This window comes from Agelaius tricolor, unplaced genomic scaffold, assembly GCF_023055355.1.
Source record: "Agelaius tricolor isolate 1412-34295 unplaced genomic scaffold, bAgeTri1.0.p SCAF_79, whole genome shotgun sequence".
Taxonomy (NCBI): Eukaryota; Metazoa; Chordata; class Aves; order Passeriformes; family Icteridae; genus Agelaius; species Agelaius tricolor.
In genome coordinates, this window is record NW_027269339.1 from 786,553 (window position 1) to 801,304 (window position 14,752).

At 35.9% G+C, this 14,752-nt stretch overlaps 1 protein-coding gene across 3 annotated transcripts in view; it reads left to right on the top strand.

Moving 5' to 3' along the window:
* HERC2 (HECT and RLD domain containing E3 ubiquitin protein ligase 2) overlaps positions 1–14,752 on the top strand; it is a 104,535-nt gene that overhangs the window by 39,401 nt on the left and 50,382 nt on the right. For all 3 annotated transcript variants that reach the window (XM_071418248.1, XM_071418250.1, XM_071418249.1), the window contains exons 19-39: positions 32–156; positions 647–825; positions 1,737–1,921; positions 2,290–2,445; positions 2,702–2,887; positions 3,721–3,891; positions 3,999–4,102; positions 4,213–4,363; positions 4,979–5,193; positions 6,068–6,200; positions 6,297–6,424; positions 6,547–6,742; positions 7,362–7,498; positions 8,014–8,187; positions 8,278–8,414; positions 8,920–9,071; positions 9,496–9,687; positions 10,508–10,695; positions 11,979–12,171; positions 12,764–12,946; positions 13,532–13,716. In XM_071418248.1, coding sequence (XP_071274349.1) covers positions 32–156; positions 647–825; positions 1,737–1,921; positions 2,290–2,445; positions 2,702–2,887; positions 3,721–3,891; positions 3,999–4,102; positions 4,213–4,363; positions 4,979–5,193; positions 6,068–6,200; positions 6,297–6,424; positions 6,547–6,742; positions 7,362–7,498; positions 8,014–8,187; positions 8,278–8,414; positions 8,920–9,071; positions 9,496–9,687; positions 10,508–10,695; positions 11,979–12,171; positions 12,764–12,946; positions 13,532–13,716 — 3,470 coding nt within the window. The remainder of the gene's footprint in view (positions 1–31; positions 157–646; positions 826–1,736; positions 1,922–2,289; positions 2,446–2,701; positions 2,888–3,720; positions 3,892–3,998; positions 4,103–4,212; positions 4,364–4,978; positions 5,194–6,067; positions 6,201–6,296; positions 6,425–6,546; positions 6,743–7,361; positions 7,499–8,013; positions 8,188–8,277; positions 8,415–8,919; positions 9,072–9,495; positions 9,688–10,507; positions 10,696–11,978; positions 12,172–12,763; positions 12,947–13,531; positions 13,717–14,752) is intronic.

The following is a 14,752-nucleotide window of genomic DNA, read 5'->3' on the forward strand; positions in this document are numbered from 1 at the left end:
GGACTCCGTTCATGGCTTCTTCCATTCTTAGTTTCAGGAAATGAAATGAATGTCAGCCCGGGACGTAGATTTATGATTGACCTCTTGGTGGGCAGCTTGATGGCTGATGGAGGTTTAGAGTCTGCACTGAACGCTGCTATTACTGCAGAAATTCAGGTATGGTTCATCAGCTTTGCAGTTCAGGTTCTTCAGGGACTGGAGACTGGATTTGTTACTGGAGACTGGATTTATTCATCAGCTTTGCAGTTCAGTCTTCTTCAGGGACTGGAGACTGGATTTGTTACTTATATAAATACAAGAGTAAATGTGCCTTCAGTTGTGTACTGTGCAGCAGCTACTGGCATATGTCCACCCTGGCTTTGTGGAGTTCCCCTACACTTTTTTACCTTCACGACCTTCATCCCTCACTTTACCTTTCTTTTTATAATTGTTATAATTGTACAATTATATTAAAAGCAATTATAATTGTTTTTTAAAAAGTGTGCCCATGTGGTTGTTGCAGAATATACAATACGTGTCTTATCTGGTAGGAATTGTTTCATTTTTTCTGTAACTTGATCTTATTACCATGAATGCTTGTTAGCAAAATGTTTCATAATCATAGTGGAAGTTCGTGTGTTTTCTCTAACTTGATTTACTTTTTTAGGATATTGAAGCAAAAAAAGAAGCACAGAAAGAAAAAGAAATTGATGAACAAGAAGCAAATGCATCAACACTTCACAGGAGCAGAACTCCATTGGACAAAGACCTTATTAACACTGGAATCTATGAATCTGCAGGAAAACAAAGTTTACCATTAGTTCAGTTAATTCAGCAATTACTAAGGTAATTGTTTTGAATTTGTCTTTTACTTTTATACAGAATATGTATTTAGATGTTCTATAAACTAGTCAGGTAAACAATGGTTAATTTTGCTTAATAAATAAAGTCTCTTGCTAGCATTTTTAGCTCTTCAGAATTCAAAATATTAAACATTCTTGTAGCTTGTCTGTAGTTCTGCTCTGTTTGCTAAGGAATAATGTTCTATACTAAATTACCCAATTTTAGAAAGATTGACTTGGTTTTATGGACTTTGATACTTCTTCTCTGAAAGAAGTATCTGAAAGTTTTTGTACCAGATACAGGACAAATGTTTAAAAGATTGTCCTTATAAAGTGTGAGAATCACCACAAATCTGTTTAGAACTGAGTATTTTGTGCTATTTATTTAGAACTGCCTCAAGGAGACTGTCATTGGGGAAGAAACCTCCATTTTAAATTCTTGACTGAGAGTTTTGAGTGCATGACCAATTAAGGTGCTGAAAACAAAGCTGCTTTATATCAATCAGAGGAGCTAAAGGAGTACTTAACAGAGAGGATGTATAGCAGGAAATAATTATGAGTTTACTTTTTCACTTAATTGTGATGGCAACCATGTAAATTAATCAATACTGAGACTCTTTTGAGCTACATAGTGTCATGGCTTTCACTGCAGGCTCTCAGTAAAGATTGTCAAATTGTGTTTTGTAGTGAGTGATGACAAAAAGCACATACTTGAGCTATTTTACAAATCCTGTTAATCAAAATGTAGTCACAAAACCATTGACTTTTTGGGCACTACAGTGCAGAGGAGTGAAGGTTCTGCGCAGAAAATTTGCAGAGGCTTCTTAGATATTTATGTAAAATTGCAGCAAAAGCTTAACCCATGGACTGTCTTCACTCTGAGCTCCCCTTAAGTGACACTTTTGTACCGCTTAGGAACATCGCTTCTCAGACCATAGCCAAACTAAAAGATGTTGCTCGTCGCATTTCTTCCTGCATGGACCAAGAGCTTTATAGCAAGGAGAGATCTGCTTCTCTGGACCTGTTGCTCCGTTTTCAGCGTCTGCTTGTTAGCAAACTTTACCCAGCAGATTGTGTTGGCCAGGTCCCTAATACATACAGTAAGTTGTGGTTTTAAAATTAGAAGCAAATAACATCTGACCCTTCCCCAAGTATTTCTGTAATAGCTTTTACAGGATAGCAGTTTCTTATTTGAGTTTATCTTCTTGTCTCATTTATCAGCCTAGTTGCTGTCTGAACAGTGTTTGAAAGTAGTTTATTTATATTGTTTTCTGTAAGTGAATTTTTTTTTGTTAGATAATAGGATCTAGATAATAAACTTTTCATAAATTTTTAAAAATATGTGATTTCCTAAATTAGTGCTAATATCCAGTGGCATAATTTCAGAAGAGTTTGTTAGCTTTTGAAGTCTGTTTCTTAAATATGACTTTGTGATGGTTTTCTGTGCTCTTCCTTTATTTTTACACAGGTCCTGACCTCTTAGGTGTTGGTTCTTTACTGAAGAAATACACTGCTCTTCTGTGCACACACATTAGTGATATACTTCCTGTGGCAACCAGCATTGCTTGTACTAGTCATAGGCATTTTGCAGAAGTATCTTGTGTTGTGGATGGAGATTTAACAGGTAGGTGTTTACTTCCTCTTTTCTTCCCCTTCCACAGAATTTTAAGACCTTCTTTAAAGTTCTAAATGACTAAGAAGGAGTCAGTTTAATTTTTTTGGTTAATGGGAGAGAAGGAGGGAAAATTCAATGCGGAAGGCAAGAGCTTTGTACTCAACACTAGTCAAAGGCAGAATATATTAATGGTGATTTACTTCTGCATTGCAGTGAATGTAGAACTTGAACTAAGTGTGTCTTCTGTGTTTGTTTTTTGTTTTAGGCATTCTTCTTCCAGAATTGGTGGTTTCTATAGTGCTACTCCTCAGTAAAAATGCTGGATTAATGCAGGAAGCTGGTGCTATCCCTCTGTTGGCTGGCTTGCTGGAACATCTAGACAGATTTAACCACTTAGCCCCTGGAAAGGAAAGGGATGACAATGAGGATTTAGCATGGCCAGGAATAATGGGTATGAACTTAGCAGCATCTTGACTGCTTTCATAAAGTAGCTATATAAAAGTGGTGGCTGTTCATGAGCTACTCTCAGGAAAGGGAACCTACTTAACAGTACAAAGTTTTATTAACCAAATTATATGGCAGTCATTAGGCAGTATTCATTTCTGTCAGTACATTCTTAAGGAAGTTAAGAATGTAGAGGTAGCATTAAGCAGAGTACAGATACTGCTTTTTCAAGAAGTAGTTCACGTAATTTCACATTTTGAGTATGAAAAGTTGCAGTGAAAACCTGAGTAGTACATCTAGGCATTTTGCTACTAAATTGTCTGTAATACAAAGGATGAGTAATGTGAAAGCTGTGAAATAAAGAATTCTTATTTTCTCTGGGCACTTTGTATTATGAGCTGTGTCTGTGGTCAAAAGAGAAGCTTCTTTTATATTTAAAAAATCTGAATTTAAGCTGAAATGAAATACACAGCAAATTCCTTGCAGGCAAGTGAGTAATAAAACCAAAGTAATTTGGAGGAAGAAGCAATTAGAGCAGTGATTTACCAGCAAACTGATTGTTCTGCTCCACCTCCACACAAAACAGCCATATAGCTGTGCAATGCTAGGTGACATTAAAGATTAGTGCATTAGAACACAGTATTCAGACAGTTTAATTGCACAATACATAGACAGGAACATACTAATAGCCGCTTTTACTTTTGAGCTTATTAAAAAATAAGCAGCTTTTGAACAGATGTGAAGAATTGGATTAGGCAGCTATTTAAAGAATATTCAGGAAAACCACCTTACTTTCTGATTTTCTGTTGATAAATTCTCTTTTCTGTTTTATATGGATAGGTTCATTTTTTACTGGCCAGAGTTGCAGAAATAATGAGGAGGTGACACTTATACGTAAGGCTGATCTAGAGAACCACAACAAAGATGGAGGATTTTGGACAGTGATCGATGGCAAAGTGTATGATATAAAGGACTTCCAAACCCAGTCTTTAACTGGCAGTAGCATACTTGGTGAGAATTTTCATTTGACTTAAAGACACAAATTACTTTTGTTTCAAAACCAGGTGGAATTAACAAAATGTTTAGATACTGTATTGACTACCCCATTGTTTCATTAGCTCAGTTTGCTGGTGAGGACCCAGTTGTTGCTTTGGAAGCTGCTTTGCAGTTTGAGGACACACGGGAATCAATGCACGCCTTCTGTGTTGGCCAATATATAGAGGTAAAAATGTTACTAATAGGTAAATGCTTACTAAAGTCAAGCATTGATTTACTGTCAGATTTCCTGTTGGAGCTCAGTTCTAACTTACAGTTGCTATTTCTTTTGTGCAGCCTGACCAGGAAGTGATTACAACACCAGATCTCAGCACATTGTCATCGCCTCTGATAGACACAGAACGCAATTTGGGTCTTCTCCTTGGCCTGCACGCTTCCTACCTGGCAATGAGCACACCACTTTCTCCTCTGGAAATTGAATGTGCCAGTAAGCAGGATGTCATTTTGAGCTTTATTAAGTGATAAATACTTGTCAAAGCATGCGAGGAAAAGACAAAGGACAAATAAGTTAACTGAAAATTTAGCACTTCTCTAGTCTTGCTATCTTCTGTAGGAGTTCTGTATTCTTAATGAGTGTGGTAGCATTAGCTACCACACTCATCAAGATCTCAATAATTTAACAAGATTTAAATAGGGATTAGATAATTTTGAGCAGTTGAATTTAGAATTTCATAGTCTGCAACATAAAATAGAAAATGATGATACACAGTCTCCTATCTCACCAATTTGTTGTCAGTTAAGAGTCAATCATGTGGTACTGGATATTTTCTTTGGGTGTCTTGGTTTGGTGAATAGAAGGTATAATTCAGTATTAATAGCAGAAAAATTTCTAAGGCCCTATATCTCTAAATATATGATGGCTTCCCTGTTAGCTAATTGTTTCTTGGTTGCAGAAGTTTTTTTTTTTTCCTTTGAAAAAGCTTCAGCAGATGAGAAAATTGCTAAATGTTGTTGAAGCCTGTGAATACATTTTACTAGAGGAAATTGAGTCTTGATAGCTTATCTTTGATCAGAATATTCACTCATGTTTCCTTTATTTTAGAATGGTTGAAGTCATCGATCTTTTCTGGAGGCTTGCAAACTAGTCAGATTCATTACAGTTACAATGAGGAAAAAGATGAAGACCATTGCAGTTCACCTGGTAACACTACCCCAAATAAATCAAAACTATATACACATCGATTAACTTTGAATGACCATTCACAACCCTTTCTCCAAGCTATTGCAGATAATAATATTCAGGATCACACTGTGAAGGTAAGCCCTCAGTAGTTCTGTGCACAAATACTGTTTCTGAAGGGTGATAGTGATGAGGAAAATTCTCCAAAAGTTATAGCAAAACAATTGAAAAAGTTATTTCAGAATTACATTATGTGAAAGGGATGGTTGAGTACTACTAATGAATAAGATGTGTATATGTCACTTAATAGCATAACAGTATGTTATTTCTTCAGAATTTTTGAGTGGGAGAACTAAAAAATTTGAATATTCTTGCAAAAAAAAAATGGTAATGTGTTACTTCTCATGTCAAGTTGCAGTAACATTGAGAGATCCTGCTCACCTTCAGTTGAAATAAGGTGGAGTTTTTTTTTTTGTCAAGATGCAAGTGTATTTTATATTTCAGATTCACATATGCCTTTGTCTTAAAATCCCTTTGGGCATTGAGGTTCAGGTTTCACAAGAATTGTGACTATTATGAAAAACCTTGTGATTTACATTGATCACTATCTTTTGTAACACATTCAAATTTTCTAACCCTCTGAGTTCAGCTCCTTTATTACAAAAAACCCCAAATAAGTCTTTAGGTATAGTGATGATGATCAATCATGATTTATCAGAAGACAATTAAAAATTTTGTTAGGTGACCTGACTATCTCATGAAGAGATCAAAGCAGTAGAAGCTTTATTCCTTGAGTCATGTTTCTCCTGAGAAAGGATATAGGGTATTTATAGGATTGAGCTGTAGTTGCTGTGTGTTAAATTGCACATACTGCCTATTGTATCTCAGGAATGTTAGCTCAGATTGTGGAGTTTATTCAGTGTTACTTAAATGCTGCCTGTGGTGTTTTGAGTGCTTACATTGTATTCGAAAATGAAGTTAAACAGATTTAACTGTTGTGTGTTTTCTTAGGACTTCTTGTGTCAAATAGAGAGATACTGTAAACAGTGTCACTTAACAACACCAATCACATTCCCTCCTGAGCATCCTGTGGAAGAAGTAGGACGTCTGTTACTGTGCTGTCTTCTGAAGCATGAAGATTTGGGTAGGTAGGCCTGTGGTGTGATTGTTTTGGCCAGTTTAAACTCTGCTACTGATGGCTTTGGTAATGCATATTCAAACACTGTCTTTTCCCATTAAGGTCATGTAGCACTGTCTCTTGTTCATCCTGGTACCCTTGGAGTTGACCAGGTAAAGCACAAAACCTTACCAAAATCTGTAGTGGATGTGTGTCGTGTTGTCTACCAAGCAAAATGCTCACTGATTAAGGTAAGCCTCTTAGCTGCTGATGTTAAGATTAATTTTCATTTGAAGTGTTTTATTAAAAAGTTATATATTGTTCATTTTAATGTGCATTATGCAGTAATTTAATCTTTCAATGTCTTTTGTAGACACATCAGGAACAAGGGCGTTCTTACAAGGAAGTTTGTGCTCCTGTCATTGAGCGTTTGAGATTCTTATTCAATGAGCTGCGTCCTGCTGTTTGCAATGATCTCTCTATAATGTCCAAATTTAAACTTCTTAGTTCCTTGCCCCGATGGAGAAGGGTAGCTCAGAAAATCATTAGAGAAAAAAGGAAAAAAAGAGGTAAGGTAGAATTAGTGTTGTATTCTCTTTGAAACAATGGGTATCCATCTTATTTCAAGGTTTGTTGCTATATGAGACTCTTCTTAGATAAAGCATCAAAGCCATTTGCTTTCTGCTGCTTTTTCATGAAGTTTTCTAAACCAGAGGTTGCATGTCAGATCCTACAGCAAGAACTGGCAAACTAATGTGTCAAGTTTAGTTGAGATGTGTTTCTTCATGTTCCAGTGTATTAAAAATGATCCTTCAATGTCAGACCTTCTGCATTGGTTTTAGTAACATTCCACTGGAAGTGACATCTTTTTAGAAATCGAGTTTTATTAAAGTGTAGTCAAACAGTGATATAACTGGAAATTAATGTGGTGAACAGTCACCAAAGGGCTTTTCAATTTTGTCTATAAAGGTAAAAGCATACTGCAGGTAATACCAGAGTTCATTTGGTAATAGCTGGACATAGACTTCACCAAGAATGCATTTCAATTCTATTACAAACAGATCTTAAGAATTGTGTGTGCTTAGATTATCATACAAACGTAAAAATGCGACCCTGAAAACCTAAACCTAAAAATGCGACCTGAAAATCTAACTGTACTGTATGAAAAAAGAATACTTTTTTTTACAGTGCCAAAAAAATCTGAATCTGCTGATGTAGAAGAATCCAAAATAGGAAATGAAGAGAGTGATTTAGAAGAATCTTGTGTGGTACCTCACAGTCCTGTACCTATAGATAAAAAGCCCATACCAATCAAATCACCCAAGGTAGGATATTAGATTCTGAATCAACCCTGTCAATAAAAATAACAAGAGAGAAAAGAATGAGCTAAAGCATGATTCCTATAACTTGACATTTAATGTTCTGATAATGGTGTTTACTGTGTATAATTAAGTGTGACATGTTGTTTCAGTGAAGCCTGGAATGATTTTTAAAGATGAGGTTGTACTATGTATTTAGCATATGTGAATATACCTTCTTTAATTTTTAAATTACTGATAATCTTAGATAAAGCTTCATTTCAAAATAAAATGTTGTTATGAGTTACTTCCTCTTTTTTCAACATTTGAACATCTGAAATTTTATGTAGCAGTAGTAAAAATGATAATGATTAAAATAATACTAAGTTCTTTCCTGACTTTTAAGAAGTTTTCATTTTCCCCTCAGCTCCCCCCCGCCTCAGTATTTTAAATTTGGAAATTGTTTTGCATGAAATAACTTATATTTTCAGTAATTTAAAGTTGTTTAAAAAGTTTTGACATACTACCTTCTTGTTTTGCAGGATAAGTGGCAGCCAATTTTGAGTACAGTTACAGGTGTCCACAAATACAAATGGCTGAAGCAAAATGTTCAAGGCTTGTATCCACAGTCTGCCCTCCTTAACACCATTGTTGAATTTGCACTTAAAGAAGAGCCAGTGGATGTAGAAAAAATGAGAAAATGTTTATTAAAACAGGTGACATGAACAAAAATGTGCCACTTACATAATTCTGACAGTTATTAGCAATTTACATAAGTATGACAATTTGTTTTTTCCCTTTGACAGTTGGAAAGAGCAGAAGTTCGTCTGGAGGGAATAGACACTATTCTGAAATTGTCAGCTAAAAATTTTTTGCTCCCATCTGTGCAGTATGCCATGTTCTGTGGATGGCAGAGGCTTATCCCTGAAGGAGCCAATATAGGGTAAAACTTCTTGTTGCTTTTGCTTCTGTTAGCATTCAGAAACACAGAATCACAAGAGTGATTATATGTAGGTGCTTTTTATTGAAGAGCTCTGGGTGTCAGGGGTATTCAACCCAAATCTGACTCCAATATGCATTTGGGATGAACATGTTTTTATATTCTATCGTTATATAACTTTCACGTTAATTATTAAACTTATATTGTTCTATTGTATACATAGATTTCAGCCAAGCATGACTCCTCATGGCCCACCTTTAAATTTCTAACATAGTTTCTCATGATTATTCTTATGATTATACAATAATTATATTTCATTACTAAGCAATCATCACATCTAACAATTATATCATTTATCATACTGCTTATGCAGGTGCAGTGATCTGGAAAAACACAAAGCCTAACATTTTCAGAGTCTATCTTTAACATTTTCCGGGGCCCCACTATCACTTCCACAATTCTTTAATAAGAGAGCAATACTTATTTTTGTTGTTGGTTTTCTTTGAAGGGAGCCTCTCACCGACTGCCTGAAGGATGTTGATCTGATCCCGCCGTTTAACCGAATGCTGCTGGAAGTAACTTTTGGGAAGTTGTACGCCTGGGCTATTCAGAATGTTCGGAACATCCTGCTGGATGCTAATGCAAAGTTTAAAGAACTAGGTGAATCTCATCTCCTGTTTTCTGTGGAGAAAACTGCTTTACATTAATATTATTGCATTTTTTTTTAAGTTCCAAATAATTGGGCTGCTGAAATCAGTTCCCTTGATTTGTGTTGAGAATTACTTTCTGTTTGTTTCTGTGTGTTTTTCCAACCTTCCCACCGTGACCCTGTGTTAACTCACTTCTCAGTATTTGAGTATATTGCTGATTTCCCAGCAACAGGTGATTGATTACTCATTAGTAACATTTTAGCATTATAATACAAATTAGTCAGTTTCTTGGAACTTCTGCTTTTAAGTTCTCAAAGACAAGCAAGGAATAAAAAATAATTTAAACCATCAATCAAACAAATAAATCTATAACTTATTTTATTGTAGCTCCCAAATGTCAGCTGACTTTGTTGTTTATATTACGTTTAAACTAGGTCTGCAGCCTGTTCCTCTTCAAACAATTACTAATGAGAATCCAGCAGGACCAAGTCTTGGAACCATTCCCCAAGCACGTTTTCTGCTGGTCATGCTGAACATGTTGACCCTGCAGCATGGTGCAAACACCCTGAGCCTGCTCCTCAATTCTGGCATGCTGGCCTTGACACAAACCACACTGCGGCTGATAGGTACAGTTCTTCTTTCTTACTTGGAGAAAGCATTTGCTTTACAAATCCCCTGTGTTTTCTACCTGTTGGTATACACAAATTACAGAATCACTTTGCTGCTTGAAGATAGTGCTTAATACTATTTACCTTTACCCTGATACAAAAACCACATCTGCAAGCATGATTGAGAAGGAGGTTAATTTAATTGCAGTCTTTATTCAATCTTTTTTTTACTGTTTGCTTTGGCCAGCCTTTTCTAAAATTTCAGTTAATGTGGAACTGTTGCAACTAAATTAAAAATGGAAAATTTAAAATTAAAGTAGTAAAAACTGCCTACTTTCTACTCTCTATTTCATTTGTTCTACATATGAAAAATGTTGCCAGTCTGCATATTTAAGCTTGAAGCTTTCTTTGTTCTGTTATAGAAGTTCTCTGGTGTGTTTCACTATGATTCAAACTGCTGTGGTTTTTCTCTCCTAGTTTTCTTATATAATAGCAAACATTTGTTCCTGTAACTTGTATTTAACTGAAGTGTGCACCAAAAGTTTTTAAAAAAATTCTGTTTGTTGAACCATTGAGCCAATTGAGTCATCATTATTAATGTCTTTTACTTGTCACTTGTTTTTTCATTCAAAATTAAGTATTTCAATTTCTTTGCATTCAAAACCATTACACTTCAGTTTTCTAAAAGGTCATTTGACTTATCACCTGCTAGTCAGCTTTCCTGTTTGTTGCTGCTTTTATATTACAAGGTTTATGTGCCTGTAAGTTTTCCTGTGATATAGGTACATATATACATGTGTAGCTGGATAAAACCTCTTTTGTGTTTTTTCCTTGTTAGGACCCAGTTCTGATAATATTGAGGAGGATATGATTGCCTCTTCTCATGGGGCTTCAGCCACGGTCCTAGAGGAGTCAAGAAAGGAAACTACACCTGTTCAGCTCCCTGTTTCTGGACCAGAGCTGGCAGCCATGATGAAAATTGGTACCAGAGTGGTCAGAGGGGTAGACTGGAAATGGGGTGATCAGGTACAATTTCTTTCATACAGGTTTTGGGTGTGTTATTATCTACAGTCTCTGTTCAGCGGACTGTCTGTGAAGTTTCTGGTCCATCAAACTTAAGGGCATTTTACACTCCAAATGTTGAATTAAGGATATGGGAATTTAACAGAAAATAAACCTTGCATTTCAGCTGGTCCTCAGAGATCAGAGGAGCTGGTTGCAGCTGGGCTTGAATTCTGATTGTAGCCCAGTCTAGCATTGTAAGTCTGAGTTTGGAGGAGAACTTGCATGAGCACAGAAGCACAAATAGTGCAGCTTCCCAGTGCAGTTCTGTAGGTCTGATGGATTCAGTAAGGACTTGCATGATCCCAACTCACAAGTAGTATGGTTACTTGAAGCACCAGAAAAGCAGGCTCAGGATTGCTGGTGATAAATGCTCTAACTACAGAGTGTTAGTATGTGTTGTGACACAAAGCATAGCAAGTGATCTAATAGCACTATATATACATGTATACACACACACACACACACACACACACATATATCTGTATGTAAATTAATATTTCCAGATGTGCTCCAATGCTGTTGGAGATGCAAAGCTCACATAAAGGCTTCTCTTTGGGAAAAGAAGAGAGATGTAGTCTGTTAACAGATCTTGAGCAGGCAGGGTTTTCCCCCTCCAGCCCTTTCTTGCCCCTGAAGCCACTCTTTTCTATACTGTAAATTTTGGCCTGTCCCAATGGGATGGAACAATCGTGTTCTAGATGGGGTTTGGTGACTTTGGCCATATGTGCATTATTACACATCCCATGTTTCCCTTCATCTGCATACTAAGGGGTGCCTAAGTCAATAATAGGGCTCAATGAGGGTCTCAGTTACCTTCTGTCAGAATTTATAGTTGACAGAAGAGGTAGAATAAACACTTTGGTCCTCCTCCATGTACTGAGGCAGACTCTCTGACCTTCATCAGAGGGTCTTTGTGTGCGTCCTTATCTCCTGAAGGAACTGAATTTAAAACTATGCTATAATAGTATCCATTTCCAACTATATAGGACATAACTTCTACTTATGTAAGACATAGTAAAAGAGATCTAATCATGAGTGTCCAAATATGCAGCTTACTGGGGTGATCCTTTTGAAAATTGTGAAATGCTTTCTAACTTCATGCTTGATTTTTGAAACCCCATTGAATGTTTACTGCCTAATCATTAGGTTAGCAGCAAAAAAGAGCAATTGCATTATTATTTTATGAGCTTTTGGTATGAATTAATGTTGTTGATTGAATAAGTTGAACCTCTCTCTTCTGTCAGGATGGACCCACACCAGGTTTGGGTCGTGTGATTGGAGAACTGGGAGAAGATGGCTGGATTAGAGTGCAGTGGGATACTGGAAGTACAAATTCTTACAGAATGGGAAAGGAGGGAAAATACGATCTCAAACTAGCTGAGCCACCACCTGCAACGCAGCCCACAACAGAGGATTCAGACACTGAGGATGATTCTGGTAAAAAAAAATATATATATAAATGTGGAGACACAGTTTTATTGAATTTTAAAATTGGTATCTTGTAATATAAAACAGTTTTTTCACAGGAGCAAGTGTTTCATCAAAGAAGATTCATTTAATAGGTGTGCACTTCTGATCAGAATCTTCCTTAATGTAACTTTACTGTGAAAAAGGAAGATACGCAAGATGGTGTCCCATTGTTGGATATTCATGGGTCAGAGGAAATAATATTATTTGGTTGAAATAGTTACAGATACCTGGAGGTATCTATTTTAACATATGTTAATAACATTCTGAAGTGGGTTTTATATATGGTCTAATTATACATTTAGTCAGTGTTTCCCTATTCTTGGCAATATTTTGGAATTCCTTTCAGCTGGGTACTGCTAGAAAAAAACTTGAAAATATATGTGCAAAACACCTGGTTTATATTTTGCACTACTTAGTTGGCAGTAATGAATCTTCATGTCAGATCATCTCAGAGAAACTATTTATGACAAATCATTCACAAAATGTTTGTTTGAGAACCTTTGTGAAATAAAGTAACTCAGTATTAATGTATTCCTTTGCCTTTTGTGTCCCCCTTCAGAAGGAGAGCAAGTTGAAAGGAATCTCCACCCTACTTCCATGATGCTGACAAGTACTGTGAACCTGTTGCAGACACTGTGTCTCTCTGCTGGTGTCCATGCTGAAGTCATGCAGAGTGATGCTACTCGGACTTTGTGTGGGCTACTCCGCATGCTTGTGGAGAGTGGAACAATAGATAAATCAGGTATATACAGCAGCAATCTCACTGAACTCTGTGCTTGTCTTGTGCTTTGTTGTCTTGTAAGTTTGTACATCTTTTCTTACTAATCCTTTTTTAAGGATTAGTAAGAAAAGATTTAATCCTTTTAAGGCCAATGGCTGGAAAATGCATTTTCAGAGCTTTTAAAATCTTAATTTTTAAAGGTAATGTAGGTGATCCTGTGCATTCTTAGAATATAAACAGTAAAAGCAGAAGAAATGCATGAGATGTGAATTGTTGACTTAGACAATTTATTAGCAATCTTTTTGTGTTTGGCAACAACAGTATGACTGGGTGTGTTATACTCCTTTTTGTAGCTTTTGTGTAATTTCAGAAGTAATGCTGTTAACTACTTTGAAATGAGGAAATAGTGTAATGATGAGAATTATTATAAAGGTTTATTTTATAAAATTAATTACAGGCTCTCAAATTGAAATTAACAGTTCACATAAGGACAGTGAAACAGCTTGGTGTTCTGATTTGTGCAAAAAAGACCAGTGTAGCATATAGAGAACTACATAGCTGGTGAAAAAAGTCAACTGTTACATGTATATATCTTTTTGTTTTTAGCTTCCTTGCCAAATAAATTAGTTTATAAAGAACAGCATAGGAGTTGGTGCACGTTGGGATTCATTCGAAGCATAGCACTCATGCCTCAGATGTGCAGCACTCTGAGTACCTCTCAGTGGATAACTTTGCTAATGAAAATTGTTGAGGGGCATGAATCTTTCACTGCTGCTTCACTACAGAGACAGGTAATGTGTGCATTTCCAAATTACTTCAATAGCCAATAAAATTAGTAGACTTTAGTTTTCTTAAAAAGAAAGGTATATTTTACAAAACAGCTGTGACGTGTCCATAAATTAGATTTTAGTTACTTGGGAAAAAGATAACATTTTCTTAATATTTAGGAATTACTGTTTTAAATTTACATCTCTTGAATTTTGAGCCTTCAGGATACTATGGACTCCCTTGTTTTATTGAAAGAAAGGTCAAAATAGTGTTCCAGAACTGTGCTTCAGAAACTCCCATATAATATTTCCTACAAGTTGAATAAATGAAAGAATAACAAGTATATGGTTAGGAAAAAGTTACATTTCCTTTAAAGTTACCAAATTATGTATTGTCTACTGCCCCTATTTCCATTGGAAACTGTTAATATTATTTAAATTACAGTCTCTCTTAAGAAGCTACATCTTTGCATCTTATTTTGGTATTGTATTTCCCTTGGCATCTTTCCCCTTTTCTCATTTCTTCTTTTATTTTTTATCTCTTTTTTCCTCTTCTGCTGTTCCTTAGCATCTTGTTAATGCCTTTTACATGAGACTGAAAAGAAAAATTTTTATGGAATAACTGCCAAATTTTAAGGCTTGGGGATCAAATGATCATCTTATTCTTTTCCTCGATAAGCTAATCAACATTTATTGATCATAATAAGGCCATGTTCATAAAGGCCTGTTCATTTTTGTGTGATCTTGCAGTAAATTCTTACCAGTATTTTTAATATGCTGAGATTTCTGTTATCATCCTGGACTTAGTGCAGTAGAGTCATCTGTGCTGTCCAGGAAATACTCAAGAGAAATGACCATTCCTCATGTACTTCATGTACCAAGTCAAGAACAACGAAAAGATGAGACCTTGAAGTTCTATAAAGACATGTTATTGGCAGAAGTTTGCAAGAGGAGAGTTATCTTTGCTGTTAGTCACTTGTATTGGTCTTCTGGGTGGAAGATGAGGAAGCTCAAAACCTCAAGTGCTCCGACTCAAAATATGCAACCACCTCTGGTCTTT